The sequence below is a fragment of the Bufo bufo genome, chromosome 2 (assembly GCF_905171765.1).
Source record: "Bufo bufo chromosome 2, aBufBuf1.1, whole genome shotgun sequence".
In the NCBI taxonomy this organism is placed as follows: domain Eukaryota; kingdom Metazoa; phylum Chordata; class Amphibia; order Anura; family Bufonidae; genus Bufo; species Bufo bufo.
In genome coordinates, this window is record NC_053390.1 from 727254773 (window position 1) to 727271790 (window position 17018).

At 44.0% G+C, this 17018-nt stretch overlaps 1 protein-coding gene across 1 annotated transcript in view; it reads left to right on the forward strand.

Annotated features, from left to right (window-relative positions):
- SCFD2 (sec1 family domain containing 2) overlaps positions 1 to 17018 on the forward strand; it is a 590379-nt gene that overhangs the window by 92976 nt on the left and 480385 nt on the right. The window contains exon 4 of the mRNA XM_040418874.1: positions 11628 to 11803. Within this exon, the coding sequence (XP_040274808.1) occupies positions 11628 to 11803 (176 nt within the window). The remainder of the gene's footprint in view (positions 1 to 11627; positions 11804 to 17018) is intronic.

The following is a 17018-nucleotide window of genomic DNA, read 5'->3' on the forward strand; positions in this document are numbered from 1 at the left end:
GACGGCTCACTACACTTGTGGTTGGGGCCACGGAACCTCCTGGATACAGGAGGTTGTCGATGATCTCTTCCTGAAATTTGAGGAAGGATCCCGTTCTCCCAGCCTTACTGTAGAGAACAAAACTATTGTACATAGCCAATTGAATCAAATATACAGACACCTTCTTATACCAGCGTCTGGTGCGTCGGGAGCCAACATCTGGTCATTGAAGTCCACCCCTCCCATGAGCGCGTTATAGTCGTGGACTGAGAGGGGCTTTTCAATGACACGGGTTGCCCGTTCAATTTGTATTGTCGTGTCTGCGTGAATGGAGGAGAGCATGTAAACGTCACGCTTGTCTCTCCATTTCACCGCAAGCAGTTCTTCGTTACACAAGGCAGCCCTCTCCCCCCTTGCAAGACGGGTGGTAACGAGCCATTGGGGGAAGCCCCGGCGACTAGGTCGCACGGTGCCACAGCAGCCAATCTGTTCTAGGAACAAATGCCTGAAGAGGGGCACACTTGTGTAAAAATTGTCCACATAAAGATGGTACCCCTTGCCAAATAAGGGTGACACCAAGTCCCAGACTGTCTTCCCACTGCTCCCCAGGTAGTCAGGGCAACCGACCGGCTCCAGGGTCTGATCTTTTCCCTCATAGATCTGAAATTTGTGGGTATAGCCTGTGGCCCTTTCACAGAGCTTATACAATTTGACCCCATACCGGGCGCGCTTGCTTGGGATGTATTGTTTGAAGCCAAGGCGCCCGGTAAAATGTATAAGGGACTCGTCTACACAGATGTTTCGCTCAGGGGTATACAAATCTGCAAATTTCTGGTTGAAGTGGTCTATGAGGGGCTGAATTTTGTGGAGCCGGTCAAAAGCTGGGTGGCATCTGGGACGGGAGGTGCTGTTGTCGCTAAAGTGCAGGAAACGCAGGATGGTCTCAAAACGTGCCCTGGACATAGCAGCAGAGAACATGGGCATGTGATGAATCGGGTTCGTGGACCAATATGACTGCAATTCATGCTTTTTGGTTAGACCCATGTTCAGGAGAAGGCCCAGAAAAGTTTTTAATTCGGAAACTTGGACTGGTTTCCACCGGAAAGGCTGGGCATAATAGCTTCCCCTGTTGGCGGCTATAAATTGAGTGGCATACCGATTTGTTTCTGCCATGACTAAGTCCAAGAGCTCCGCAGTCAAGAACAGCTCAAAAAATCCCAGTGCCGAACTGATCTGAGCTGTCTCAACCCGAACTCCAGATTGGGCGGTGAAAGGGGGAACTACAGGTGCGGCTGAAGTTGGGGACTGCCAATCAGGGTTTGCCAGCACCTCAGGGACTCTAGGGGCTCTACGAGCCTGTCTGTGCGGTGGCTGCGACGGGGTAACTACTGCACGTGCCACCGTACCAGCTTCAACTGCCCTTCTGGTGCTCGCCACTTCACCATGTTGTACGGCAGTGCTGGTACTAGGTCTAGGGAGGGCTGCGCTGCTGGTGTATGCCTCACCACGTGATCCGGCAGCGACAGCCCCACTCTGCTGCCCTTGAAACGGATCCTGCGTAACCTGTGGTCTAGCAACAAGGGGCCGGGTACGCCTGGTGCTATTAGGGACCTCAACCTCCTCGTCCGAACTTTGGGTCAGACTGCCACTGCTTTCTACAGGTTCATATTCTGACCCGCTAGATTCGTCAGATGAGGGTTCCCATTCCTCATCCGACTGGGTCAGAAGCCTGTAGGCCTCTTCAGAAGAATACCCCCTGTTTGACATTTGGACTACTAAATTTAGGGGTATTCCCTGAGACTACCCAAGAAAAAAAGCAAGCCTGTCTTACAAAGGGGAGGCTAGCGAAGTACTGGAGGCCGCTGCGATTGATAAAAAATATCAAAACTGATTTTTTTATCGCCGCAGCGCTTGTAAAGTGATTGTGCAGAGATAAAAAAAAAATATTTTTTTTGTCACTGCGGCGGGGCGGGTGTGGGTGAACGCACGTGTGGGCGACCGATCAGGCCTGATCGGGCAAACACTGCGTTTTGGGTGGAGGGTGAACTAAGGTGACACTAATACAATTATAGATCTGACTGTGATCAGTTTTGATCACTTACAGATACTATAAAAGTACAAATGCTGATTAGCGATACGCTAATCAGCGAATCAGTGACTGCGGTGCGGTGGGCTGGGCGCTAACTGACGCTAAACTACCTAACCAAGGGACCTAAACTATCCTAAAACCTAACAGTCAATACTAGTGGGAAAAAAAAGTGACAGTTTACACTGATCACTTTTTTCCCCTTCACTTGTGATTGACAGGGGCGATCAAGGGGTTAATTGGGGTGATGGGGGGTGATCTGGGGGCTAAGTGTGGTGTTGGGTGTACTCACTGTGATGTCTGCTCCTCTGCTGGAACCAACCGACCAAAAGGACCAGCAGAGGAGCAGAGAAGCCATTTAGCACCTTATATTTATAAATATAAGGTGTTAGATGGCTTCTCATTCGATTTTTAAAAAACTCAGCAACCTGCCAGCAACGATCATTGGCTGGCAGGTTGCTGACTAAATACTCCTTGAACTTTTGCCGGCCCGCGATGTGCATGCGCGGGCCGGCTTTGAGCGAAATCTCGCGTCTCGCGAGATGACGCGTATATGCGTGACTCTGCGCAGAGCTTCCGCCTCCAGAACGCGATCCTGCGTTAGGTAGTCCGGAGGCGGTTAATGTCAACAAATCCTGTTCTGTTGAGATCACATTTCAGCAGTCATCTCATTATCATTGCAACGATGATACATCACAGGTGACAGAGCATGTCCGCACATAGCACTCGCCCTTTGAAGCCAATATCATCTCCACACTACATATTCCTTTGGTCCATGTGATCAAATGGAAATATGGCTGTCCCCATCATCATGTACAGAGAACAGAATAAAAAAAATGAGTCAGTAAATAAAAACAGATTAGAAAAAGATTACTTATTGGTCATACCATGGCCTGATTTACACAAAGAACAAAGCGATCCTTTTCTTCCCCTTACACAAGGAAAGCTGATGGCTGTTAACTTTGTGTATGGAAGTAAAGTGATCTGTTCCCCATATCCTCAGCATCACATGTAGGGACTATGAAGTCTTTCATTATGCTCACCTCAAGCTGTCAGTATTCCATTGGAGCCCCTTCTAGAATTTCATTTGATGTGTGGCACACTGACATGGGCCTGCAGTGAATGGTTTCTGGCTCCTGGTTCACAAACCTTAAAATACATCTCTTTTTCTTTCCCTAATGCATGATGGCCACACAGGAATAAAACATGGAGAATTTTGGGACAGCGCAGTTCTCACGTTACATAAGAGTAAGAGCTCAGATGTGGTATTTTACATTGCACCTCAGCAGAACTTTGCTATTTTCATTTCACATCATATTTCTTTTGGAGTTGGAGAGATTTTTGCTGAATAAAACAAGTTTTTTAGTGCAGCTGTATTGTTTTATATCCCAATATGCGGGCTGTGGGTAAATATTGGTTTCATACATCTTTTTCTTCATTCACAAGAATTCAAATAGAATAATATGTTTTATAATATTCTACTAGCTACCCCTTTTTTGTCAAAGGGGTTATCCAGTAAATGATACTGATGACCTATCCTCAGGATGGATCAACAATATCATATCGGTGGGGGTCCAACACCAGGGACCCCTCCGATCAGGGTTTAGAAGAGTCCTGCGTCTCTTCATTATTCCAGCGGATCCACCACCAACGCAGGGCCTAATGCCCCTATATCTTTATCATATTGAGAGTCATTTAAAAAAAAAATATAATATGCATTGCTGTTTTTTTTATAATGATATAGTGTGCCTATGAATAAACCAGTAATAGGTTTTAGGTTTCTAAGCATTAAAAACACTATTCTCAATATAGTAAGGTCTTATTATTATTATTATTATTATTATTATTATTATTATAATAATAATAATTTATTATTTAATATTTCAGTTTATTATGGGTTAAATGAGAGAGAAAAAATTTACAGAAAAAACGTATTTGTCTCTCCTGGGACTGCATCTCTACATTCAAGGCTGGCCACTTATAACTAAGCTATAGCATTATCACATAGAGAAGAATGTTTTCTAACACATATTACTGGTGTCTTTATAATCATGTACTGTGAATAAAGCAGTAATATGTTGATTAGCTTTGTAAGAATATCTCAATGTGGTAATGCTACAGTATGTAGTGTATATAATATGTACATGCTAGGACACAGCTCTAGGACACAGCTCTGCCCTCAGCATGCTGATGTCTAGCCCTGTCAAACAAGGGGAGGGGGGAGTATGCAGAGCACAGGAGGTGTTACAAAACCGTGTTCCAATTCTCTTATTTGCATATGAATAAAAAATATATAATTTTAATCAGCATGTTGAGCCCTACAAGGCAGTATGCCTGGTTTCATAGGGTTGATCTTGCCGACAGAGCCTCTTTAATTACTGGGGGCACTACCAAGGGCATTATAACCACTGAGCACTATAGGGAGCTGTTTAAGAATTTGGCACATATGCACTGGGACTTGAGCCCTGGTTCGTTTTTGACCTTAGCAACACCCTTCCTTTGGTGATGAAACCCATCTGGTTGCCTGGGGTACATAAATAATTTGTGTGTGTGTGTGCAGTGCAGCCCAGTCCCCGACAGAAAGCAGCTAAGTAAGGCATTGTGACCTTCTCTGGTAATGATTTTGAAGGAGCTTTCCTGTAGTGGTTCCCTACCCTTTCATAATGGCTGTTAGTGGATAGCTTCTCTTCTCTCCTTCCAGCATCATTCAAGGATGTCTCAGAGAACAGCATTTTTCTTTTGCCTTCTGCAGTTACCGGGTTTGGGGTGGCCACAGTTGTATGCTGGGTCCCCCAGACACTGTCACCACGTATTGCTGCTCTTCTGAAGGGTTGCTAAGGCACTGTGCACCCCAATGAGGAATACGTCCAGAGAATCGGGTCTGCAGTAAACCAGTGTGCTTCTTTAGTGGAGGAACTCAAGTTCAAAACAATGCAGGCAATGTGCTGAATTGTCTTCTCCAGTTTTCTCCTGGGCAGAAGAAGGTTTCACGCTGAAGAAAGGACTGCACTAGCTATCCTCTCTCTCAGAAGGCTGGTACCCTGGCCAAAAGGTGGTGTCCCAGGGTTTTGTGGCTCATTCGTTGGCTGTCTTCCTAGTCACAGGGCTGGTAACCTGGGATTTGTGGCTTCCCCTTCTTAGCTTCTTTTTCTGGTCACTCATGCAGTCTGGCAGAGCCTCTCCAACTAAGCACTGGTCCCTATCTGCAGAGAAAAAAGGGCTCTGACTGCTCTCCTTATACGCCGTTTCTAGCTCAACTAGAACCTTCTAGTGGGAGGGGTGGAGTGGAGAAGCACAGCCTAAACAGAAACATTTTTACAATTTCTGTCTATCATAGATATCATAGACTTGTATTGAGTTTCAATGGAAGTATATGGGAATGGCTAAGGTCAGTGGGAGAGATTTATCATCTATGTATTTGTGACTTTTTAATCTGCAACTTTTAAAAATAATAGTTGCTCCTGGTTTTTACACCCTCTTCACCACTTTTCCTAAAGGAGGCATGGCAAGGTAAGGAAGGGAGCATGGCCAGCTGCTGTGACAAATTTATCTTCCTTTACGTCAGTTTTCTGGCACAAATGAAGCTAGAAATCTGTGGCAGCTCTGAGCTGTTGTACATTTTTGTTTAGGCAGACAGATTGCCAGAGGATGCGCTTAATTTATGATGCATGCACCTCGTCATAAATCAGGTGCATCCTCCAGCAGCACAGGGAATATCAAGACCGATGCAGAAAGTGTCTTGATAAATTTCCACCAGTGTGTCTGTTTTTTCCCTGTAAATCTTTGCATAGGTAGAAAGCCTTAAAGGAGTTTTCAGAGTCTTTACTACTGATGGCCTATCCTCTGTATAGTGAATGGTAGGCTTTCTCAAGCCTTTCTTAGCTTAAGAAAGGCTACCATGTAGCCGAAACGTCGCACCTTGCTTAACCTTTTTTGTACTGTCTCATGGATCTTATGTGATTAAACTGTTCTGGATTGGAGATGCTGCCACCATTCTTTATTTCTTCACTGTTGTGGTGACCACCGTGGATCCGGGGTCATGGATTGGCTGATGCATACCTAAAGAATCTGTGAGGTACTATTGTGCTGCAACATTTATACACTTTTTCCCCCTATCCTCTGTATAGGTCATCAGTATTTGATCGGTGGGGGTCTGACACCCAGAAACTCTGCCAATCAGCTGTTTGAAGGCACAGGTGCTCTCACAGCTTACAAAGCACAGTGCTATACATTCACTTGAATAAGGCTGAGCTCGACCCAGGCCATGTGACTGATGACTGTAACGGATCTCCTGGCACCCCGATCGGGTACCTCCGTTGATGGATGCTCCTAGTGCTTCCCGAGGACTCCAAGCACTCCACTCGACACCGTAATCACCACAGGAACCAGGAACAGGAACAGCTCTTACAAGAGCTAGTAGTTATAGCCAGGGGAGTATAGCAAATCTTCAGCGTATAGCAATTCCCAGTGTCGATCAGTTACCCAAACACCAGCCTCAACATGATGAAGGGTAAAACAGGAACTCTTTATTGAACACACAAGCATTGACTTATATACACATTTTCTAACAAGGGTACCCCCCCTCCCCCTCCGTGGACCTGGTTGGGAACTGAGGACATGACATAGCAGCCAATCCTTTACAGTTTTACAGTTTAAACACAAAAACTATACATTCAACAAACACAATGGCATTGCCTGTGACGCAATTAACAAACACAATGGCATTGCCTGTGACACACTCAATAACAGAATAGGCATTGTCTTTGACGCAATCAACAAAATACAATTACCAAAACACAATGGGCTCTGCCTGTGATACAATTACCAAACATAATGAGCTCTGCCTGTGATACAATTACCAAACATAATGGGCTAACTTAAAGAGGACCTTTCACCGATTATGACCATGTGAACTAAGTATACAGACATGGAGAGCTACGCCCGGGGATCTCACTGCACTTACTATTATCTCTGGGCGCCGCTCCGTTCTCACAGTATGCCCTCCGGTATCTTCGGTCACAAAGTTATGGTAGGCGGAGTCTGCCCTTGTTCTGCTGTAACGCTGGCCAATCGCATTGCAGAGCTCACAGCTTGGGAGAAAATAACCTCCCAGGCTGTGAGCTCTGCGCTGCAATTGGCCAGCGCTACAGCAGAACAAGGGCAGACTCCGCCTACCATAACTTAGTGACTGAAATCTCTGCCTACTATAACTTACTGAGCGAAGATACCGGAGGGCATAGCAGGAGAACGGAGCGGCGCCCAGGGATAATAGTAAGTGCAGTGAGATCCCCGGGTGCCGCTCTCCATGTCTGTATACTTAGTTCACATTGTCATAATCGGTGAAAGGTTCTTTTTAATCACTAACAGGCAGAAAACACACATTTTTCCCCAAAACACAGAAAACACCTGAAACCCCCACATATCTCCGTGATTTATGCATCCTTGGATAGCTCTGATCTGGGTGAACAACATATCCAAAAATCACCCAGATCCGAGCAGGGGTTCCCGAATTCCATGGGAGTCACATTTGGCCGACCGCAAGCATGGCTTTCCTGCCCAAAACCGTTCCACAGATTTAGGCTGTGCGGCCGGTCTGTCTTCTCCTTCAAAATTTGTATATGGGCCATAGTCCTAAGGCAAGAGGCTGGCAAACAGGCCCCTCCATAACCCCCTCCATAACCCAGTGGCGAAGTTAGTTTCGCCACAATGAACATGACATCATATGGCCTAGACCAAGTTGAGAAAAAGCCACGGCGCTACTGTGAGCACTAATTCCCCGTGATTGATAGTTATGGGAGTAAATGTTCTGCCAGCCCATACCTAGCAATATGTGGCATCAAGCCCTATGCAGTGTGTATGAGTGTATGCTCACACAGTATTTTTTTCTGCATTTTTTTACAGCTTTTCTGCTGGATTTTTTTTAACAGCATTTTTTGAAGTGAGGTTAAAAAAACATTACGGCCGGATATTGCTTAAAAGTCTATTGCAACTTATTAAAAAGATTTTAGTTTTTTTAAAGTTTTTGTGGCATTCCAAGGGTTTGTGGCATTTTTTTCAAAGCATAATGCTTTGGGTATGTTGTTTCTTTTCTCATAAGCTTCTCTACAGAACTTCAAAACTCTAGATAAAAAAACTTTTTTAAATGTTATTAAATAAAAAAAAATGCTGGGAAAACACTTGAAATTCATGGCTTTAAAAGCATTTAAAAACACTGAAAATATAAGTGTGTTTGTGTGTAAAGGAAACCCTAAAGGGGTTTTCCGGTACTTAGCTACTGATGTCCATCTTCGATAGATCATCAATGTCAGATTGGTGGAGGTCCCACTCCCAGAACCCCTGCAATTAGTGATTAGTGAAAAGGGTAAGGGCTCATGCACACAAACGTTTTTTGCATTCCGTATACGGACCGTATTTTGATTCCGTATACGGTCCGTATACGTAACCATTCATTTTCAATGGGTCCGCAAAAGATGCGGACAGCACTCTGAGCAACTCATTCGTTGCTCTGTTCCGTGACGCCGCAAAAATGATGAGACATGTCCTATTCTTGTCCGTTTTGCGGACAAGAAAAGGCATCTCTATATTGGGCCTCCTGTTCTGTTCCGCAAATTGCGAAAGGCACTGCATCCATTTTTTGTGCAATTTGCGGACCGCAAAAAAAGGCACAGTCGTGTGCATGAGCCCTAAGACTTTCATTTTCTGTTCTTGTGAGCCATCAGAACAGAAAAAAAAGGATCCTGTATTTTAAGCATACATTATGTACATTTTGCATCCGTTTTTATAGATAGAAAAAAAAAAAGTTCTGCATGCAGGACTTTTTTTTTCAGTGTAAAAAAAAAATTTGATCTCACAAATGGCTAAATGGATGCAAAATGTGCATAATGGATGCTCAGTATCCGTTTATTTACAGATTCTGTTTTGTTACAGCATTTTTTTTCTTTCTTTCTTTCTGTTCTTGATCAGACGGATCAGAAGAACGGAAACTAAAACTGTGATTTGAACCCTGCTTGTGCATTTTCTGCTAAATGTGTGCCATGCAAGCCTACATTTGTGAAATACTGTTCAGTGATTTTGGTGCAGTGTAAAATAAAAAAATTCCTGCAACTGCTGCCTCCTTCAGAGGTTGGCATTTCTACTCCCTTACTGTACAGTTCATATTCTAGTCTTTATTCTGTGTACTCATTGACTTCCAAAAGAAAGCAGATGCCAGGATTATGAACTTGCCTGCATTGAAGAAAGAGGGGAACAAACCAGGATAGAATGTACATGAAACCAGACGTTTTTAAATAAAAACGAAAAGCACATCTTTTTACAATTTGCAGTTTTCGGTTGTGTCTTTGTACGCAGCGCCCTCTAGAGGCCCTCTGACAAGAAGGGGATATATTACAAATGTCACGTTTGTTTGTTATTTTTTGAATGGGAATGAAACCCATATGTTGAACTGCCTGAGGATTCAATTCAGCTTTTTTCCAGCATGGTAAATAGGCTGCTTGCTTATGTTGTATCAGTTACTTTTTTTTCCCCACTAATCGTTTTCGGACTTGTTTATATGCGGAGGTTTTATGTCGTAATTATAAGACGACAGCTATTGTTCAGCGCTGGAAATGGTTGCTTGTAGCCACCACTGGAAGAACCGCATTGTCTTTTTCCCAGGGTGGTTTTTAAAGGGTTACATAAAATGCGAAGCGCTGTGATTCAATCCCTCTGCTTTATTAACCCGCCTGCTCGGAGTTCCCGGTTTCGCTGAGGTCTCCATGTTTTGGCTGGCCGGAGCCTCAGACATAGGTCCACTGATGTTGCATGCAACATGTTTTTTCAGGTGTTAGATCATATTTAGTTTAAAGAAATACAGATCTTTTTTTTTCTTCTCCTTTTGTATATTACACTTTGACAGATTATAATGCTGAGTACTTTTGAAGACAGACCACGATCTGTTTTGCTTTTATTTTAACTAAAATGCTTAGAAAAAAAGGGAAAAATTTAATGACACGGTTATTTAGGGGATGTAGATGTTAGGTTTTTTTCCATGCTTCGTTACGGATTCCTATTTTGCAACAGTAAATCTTGATCCACGCCTCCTATGTAGAAGTTCTTTTAACACTGAACATAGAAAATGCACAAAAAGTTGCAGCAAATCCTCCCTTAAAGGGAATGACAGTGATTTTGTTTTAAATATGCAATGCAGTGAAAGTGCTGAAATATAAAAAATAACCTACTATTTTTCGCTTTATAAGATGCTCAGACCTCATATCAGATCCTCACATCAGACCCCCACATAAGGACCTCAGATCAGACCCCCATATCAGGAACTCAGATCAGACTACCATATCAGGACCTCACATCAGACCCCCACATAAGGACCTCAGATCAGACCCCCATATCAGGAACTCAGATCAGACTACCATATCAGGACCTCACATCAGACCCCCATATCAGGAACTCAGATCAGACTACCATATCAGGACATTGGTTCAGACCCCCATATCAGGACCTCACATTAGACCCCCATATCAGGAACTCGGATGAGACTACCATAATAGGACATCAGTTCAGACCCCCATATCAGGACCTCACATCAGACCTCTATGTCAGACCCCCCTCAGACCTCAGATCAGACTTCCATGCCAGACCCCCATCAGACCTTAAAATAAATAACTTCACTTACCTCCCCTGCTCCGCTGCTCTTCTGCAGGTCCGGCGGTTATGGCAGCAGTTGCGCTCCCTTGTCTTATCCAGCACACGCTGCAGTGTCATCTGACATCAGGTTATAGTGTGCGCACTACGTCCTGACGCTGTACGCGGTCAGGACTTGCAGTACAGCACTGCCCCAGGGAAGAACACAAGGGAGACTGAGTACGAGCAGCGCTCCTAATGCATACTTGTGCTTGTGAGCGCTTCCATAATGGAAGCGCTCTCTAGTATTCGCTTTATAAGACGCACAACCCTTTTCCTCCCACATTTGGGGGAAAAAGTGCGTCTTCTAAAGCAAATCCGGTATACTCACCTGGTAAATACTCCGTTGCTACAATCTTTCCTGACTTTGGCGGTGTTGATGTGCTGTGCATGCAGCATCACTAATGAGGTAGGCATTGACTGCAGTTGTCACATGTACATGTATGGCACGTCATCTCTGCAGAAAAGTAACGGAAGACCAATGAAAGCCATCAATATGGCAGCAGTGATTGTGAGCTTTTTAGGCATATATAAATAAATGATATATACTTATCTAGGACATGCTGTTAGTCCACAGTAATACAGCACTAATGTGAACAGTGTCTAGTACTGAAATCAAATTTCTCTCAATGCTTTTCTTTCCTTAGTTTGTAGATTTCTGCATTTAAATTTTTTTTTATTATTGCACTTTTTCTTTGTGATAAATGACGAGTCCTTGGTGGCACTGCTTTTAGTTAGGATTTTTTTAGTTCGGTCATGGTAACAAATACTAACAGAATAAAAAGACGCATTTCTTTTTTTCTAACTTTTTTTAAGATTAATTGTAGCAAAAAATAGAGAAAAATAGTGCTTAATAGTGCTTAATGCTGCCTCCATGTCTTGTTTACAGGTAGAGTGACTCCTGAGCAACTCAAATCCCATGTCCTGCTCTTCAAGCAAAACAAGCCAGCTCTAGAAAACCACTGTGGCCTCCTACAGCTGGCGTTAGCTGCAGTCCAGGCTTTAAAGCACCCTGAATGCTCCAAGTGGGACACCTTCCTTGCTGTTGAAAGGCTTGTCTTGCAGGTAAATTCCATATAGATAGTAGTAAGTGTGCCATGATCACATGGTTCAAGGGTTTTTTCCAGAACTTAAAGGGCATCTGTCAGCAGATCTGTACCTATGACACTGGCTGACCTGTTACATGTGCACTTGGCAGCTGAAGGCATCTGTGTTGGTCCCACGTTCATATGTGCCCGCATTGCTGAAAAAAACGATCTTTTAGTATATGCAAATGAGCCTCTAGGAGCAATAGGGGCGTTTCCATTACACCTACAGACTTTGCTCTCTTCAACTGCTACGTCCTCTGCACATTGACAGGGCCAGGCAGTGTAAACGTGACCATGCCTGCCGGGATAGGCCATCAATATGAGATTTTGGAGAAACCCCTACAGTTCGATGGAGCGGCGCACTATAACTTGAACAGCGTCTTGCGCTCTGTCAGTCCCATTTCAAGCGTACTTTGCTACGCTGTTTCCGTAACTCCCGTAGGCTACTTTCATTCTGGTATTGAGATCTGGCAGATGTTCTCAATACTGGAATTAAACAGATCCGTTTTGATTTTGCACATCTGGAGGCATCTGTTCCGTTAGGATGCGGTTATGTTAAATCAAAATGGAAAAAAACGGATCCGTCACTAAATACATTTAAAATCAATGAGTGACGAATCCGGTGTTTTAGGCTCCTAAAAAATCAAGTCCGTCACCATTGACTTACATTGTTTTCAGTGGCTGACCAATTTTTTTCCGTTTTTATGACCGGATACAAAACTGCAGCTTGGTTTTGTGTCCGGTCACAAAACAGAATGCTGGCGGAATGGAAGACATCCTGATGCATCCTGAACGGATCTCTTTTCTTTCAGAATACATGGGGACAAAATGGAAACATTATTTTCCAGTATTGATATCCCCTGCTGGATCTCAATACCGGAAAAAAACAATGCAAGTGGTAAAGTAGCCTTAGTTGTGAGCAGGGGCGGATTAAGTGCATGATAGGCCCGGGGCTGTCTAACCAACTTGGCACCCCCCCCACCCCATTTTAGTTTAGTTTTTTTTTTTGTATGAAGAGGCTGCGGTGCTTCATGAGCGCCACAGTCTCTTCCTAGGCCATATGACATCTTCAGACAAAAAAAAAAATACCCCAAATTGGGTCCTAAACTGAAAAATTTGGTCGCCAAATTTAAAATACATATAATTATAATAAAAAAGACATGGAGGAGAATGCAGCACCACATACCTCTTACATCCAGTGACATCTCCTGTCATGTAGACCTTCTCTTTCCTCTTCACCTCCATTTGACCCAGACCACCATGGCAAATTCTTTCAGCCGCATCTCGTCTCTACAGAGTTTGTAACACAGACACGTTAGATTTCTCAATTCCTCCTCATCCTGGTGTCCCCACAGTGTCATCCTGCCACCCCCAATACTGTGCCCGTTTTGCTCCCCAATGCCCCAGGTATTATACTGCTTAAAAAATAGTGACCCTAATAGACATAATTGGAGTCATTTATCAAACTGGTGTAAAGTAGAACTGGATTTCCAAAAGAGCTGTCAAATATGAAAGGTGGAATCTGATTGGCTGCTATGGGCAACTAAGCCAGTTCTGCGTTACACCAGTTTGATAAATTACCCCAAATGTCCCTATAGTGTCCACAGCAGCTATAATGTCCCCTAGAGTGCCCCAAGTAATAATACCACCCTCTATTGTGCTCCAGGCAATAATCCCTGTATAGTGTCCCCAGAAATAATAGAATTGCCCCTACAGTGCCTCCCCAATAGCAACACCCCCATATAGTAATTTCCACCACACTGCCCCCACATAGTAATTCCCCCATAGTAATTTGCCCCCACACAGTAATTTCCCCCAAACTGCCCCCATATAGTACTTTGCCCCCACACAGTAATTTCCCCTACATAGTAATTTGCCCTACACTGCCCCCACATAGTAATTTGCACCCACATTGCCCCCACATAGTAATTTCCACCACACTGCCCCCACATAGAAATTACCCCCACACAATAGTTTCCCCCACACTGCCCCCACATAGTAATTTGCCCCTACATAGTAATTTGCCACTACATAGTAATTTGCCCCTACATAGTAATTTGCCCCCACATAGAAATTACCCCCACACTGTCCCCACACAATAGTTTCCCCCACATAGTAGTCCCTCCCATAATAATTTGGCCCCACACAGCCCCATATAGTAATTTTCCCCCACACTGCCCCCACATAGTAATTACCCCACACTGCCCCCACACAATAGTTTCCACCACACTGCCCCCATATAGTAATTTGCCCCCACATAGTAGTCCCTCCCATAGTAATTTGCCCCCACACTGCCCCCACATAGTAATTTGCCCCCACATAGTAATTTGCCCCCACACTGCCCCATATAGTAATTTGCCCCCACATAGTAATTTGCTCCCACACTGCCCCATATAGTAATTTGCCCCCACATAGTAGTCCGGCTCCCATAATAATTTGCCCCCACATAGTAGTCCCTCCCATAAAAATTTAGCCCCACACAGCCCCACATTCCCCCTCCCATGTACTCGAGGTCCCTTCCCTAATATGTCCTCCTCTGTGTCTCGTCCCCCACATGTCCCCCAAAGTAGGCACATGAAATAAAAAAATTTAAATTGGAAAAAAAAATCAAAAGCTAAATACTTACCGTCCAGGGCCAGGCACTTGATCGCAGACGAAGGCGGGCAGGCGTGCACACGTCAATGTGCTGTGTCCCGGCACAGGCGCGTGATGACGTCATCACGCACGCCTGCGCCGGGATTTCACTACCGCATAGGCCTCAGGCCTACTAGGCCTGAAGTTTATGGCGGTGATAGGCGACGGGACAGGGAGCTATGCGCTCCCGTGCCCTGCCGCAGTATGTGGGCGTTCGGGTCGGCGCTGGGCCCCCCAGCGGTGCTGGGCCCGGGGCTGCCGACCCGAACGTCCCTATTGTAATTTGCCACTGGTTGTGAGTTATGGTAACTTGTGAGAAGCAGAAATGGTGTGGCGTGCTGCGCTAAGCTGTTTTTGGAGCTCTCATGTACTTCTATAGGAATTACGGAAACAGTCCAGCTCAGTGATGGCGGCTGAGCCTCCACTCACAGGTTGGATATATTGTCCAGAGGGACAGGATTGGGGATCCCTGTTCTAGAGACGTGGGGTTCCAAGAGGTGGGCCCTTCATCTGTCAGACATCGATGGCATATTCTATGGATGAGAATACACCTCTAATACCAGATGCTGTTACAAAGCACCAGGACTTTATAATATTAAATGCTTGTTTTAATAACTGCTGAGTTCCATATTCCCTTTACTTTAGTGCCAGTGTCTGCAAATAATTCTTGTTTCTGCCATCTCCAAAATTCACTGCCTGCCAATTGCCATTACTGCCTGTGTGTGGGAGGATTGAGGAAAGGATTGAGAGAGTGGAAACACTGAATGGGAGAAATCTATCATCATCATCACACTATTAGTGTCTGCACAGGCTTCTAAGTCAGCAGAAGTTAGTACAGGTACTGAAAGGGATCTAGGGGGCATGGAATATTTATTGTGAAATCGTATTAGATCATGTTCGTTAGACAGAAATAGATAATAACGAGACCAGCTCAAATAATACCCATCCAGACCGGCCTCGTATTTCAAACCATGATTTTGCAAAGAGTAAGGGGAAGCACAATGTTTAGTAAAGGGCATCTGTCAGCAGATTTGTATTGACTGACCTGTTACATGTGCGCTTGGCAGCTGACAGCATCTGTGTTGGTCCCATGTTCATATGTGTCCGCATTGCTGAGAAAAATGAAGTTTTAATATATGAAAATGAGCCTCTAGGAGCAACGGGGGCGGTGTCATTACTCCTAGAGACTCAGCTCTCTCTGCAACTGCTGCGTCCTCTGCACTTTGATTGACAGGACCAGGCGTGATCATGTTTAGAAATCAAACAATTGAAAAATGGGGCTGCTCACAAAAAAAAAAAAATCACCAAATGCCAGTGCTCAACCTGGTACTACCAAATAGCAATCTCCAAATACTCCAATATAAATATGGCTGGCTCTCAATGCAATTAGAAAAACATTCATTTATGGCAATCTTGTATACCCATCATGTATACAATCAACAGTTTACAAGGCAAAATATTTTTTTTTATAAGGATAATAAAAAATAACAATCGATGATACCTATATTATAAATATGCAGTCACGGTCCCTTTAAATGCTGATTAGCGGAGCTCCCGCTTATTCGGCTATTTGTATATAGTAAGATAGCTCTTACTCTCTTAACTACTACTGTTTCTGACCTTGTTCACTTTTTTGCATGTGTTAAACATGCGTTAGTTATGCAGTGCTGAATACTTGATAGAGGAGATATTATATATATATATAATAAATAAATGACACCGCAGCACATCTGTTGGTGAAGAAAAAGTGGGATCCTTTATTCACCTATGCGACGTTTCGGTCCACTTGCTGGGACCATTCTCAAGCTTGAGAATGGTCCCAGCAAGTGGACCGAAACGTCGCATAGGTGAATAAAGGATCCCACTTTTTCTTCACCAACGGATGTGCTGCGGTGTCATTTATTTATTCTACGTTATACACCTTGGTAAAGTGTTTTCATCGCTGGCACCCAATTACTGGCTACCAGGAGTGCTGCCCTGAACTTCCGCAACTATATATATATATATATATATATATATATATATATATATATATATATATATATAATCTGGACTTGTTTAAACATCCCACGCTTTGTTATACATTAAATGTATATCCACCCTTCTCATGGGATACTCCAAAAGTGCAGTGTTTCAGATTATTGTGATACAAATGATACAGTTTTTATTTGACCACTTTGATATACGGTCTGCTTGTTATTCAATGTATCAATATCTTTGTTGCAACTGACAGTGCGGCTTACCCGCCTCAATGATTCACATGGTCTGCTGTGTCTAATGGTTCCATGGATCACTGGCTCAGTTCTCCTTTGGCTCAGTTCTCCTTTGGCTTAGTTCTCCTCTGGCTTAGTTCTCCTCTGGCTTAGTTTACTTCACGCATGCGCACCAACCTCTTCGAACGCCAGTAATCCTTGGACCTTTAGCATGGTATGTAGAAAATCAAATCGTGGTTTTTCAAGGTTTCTCCTCACACTTGTCTGAATCATAGCCGTCTTTTCACCAGACCCGTTTTGGAACGAAAAATTCCTTCCTCAGTGGTGGCAGTCATCACATTTTCA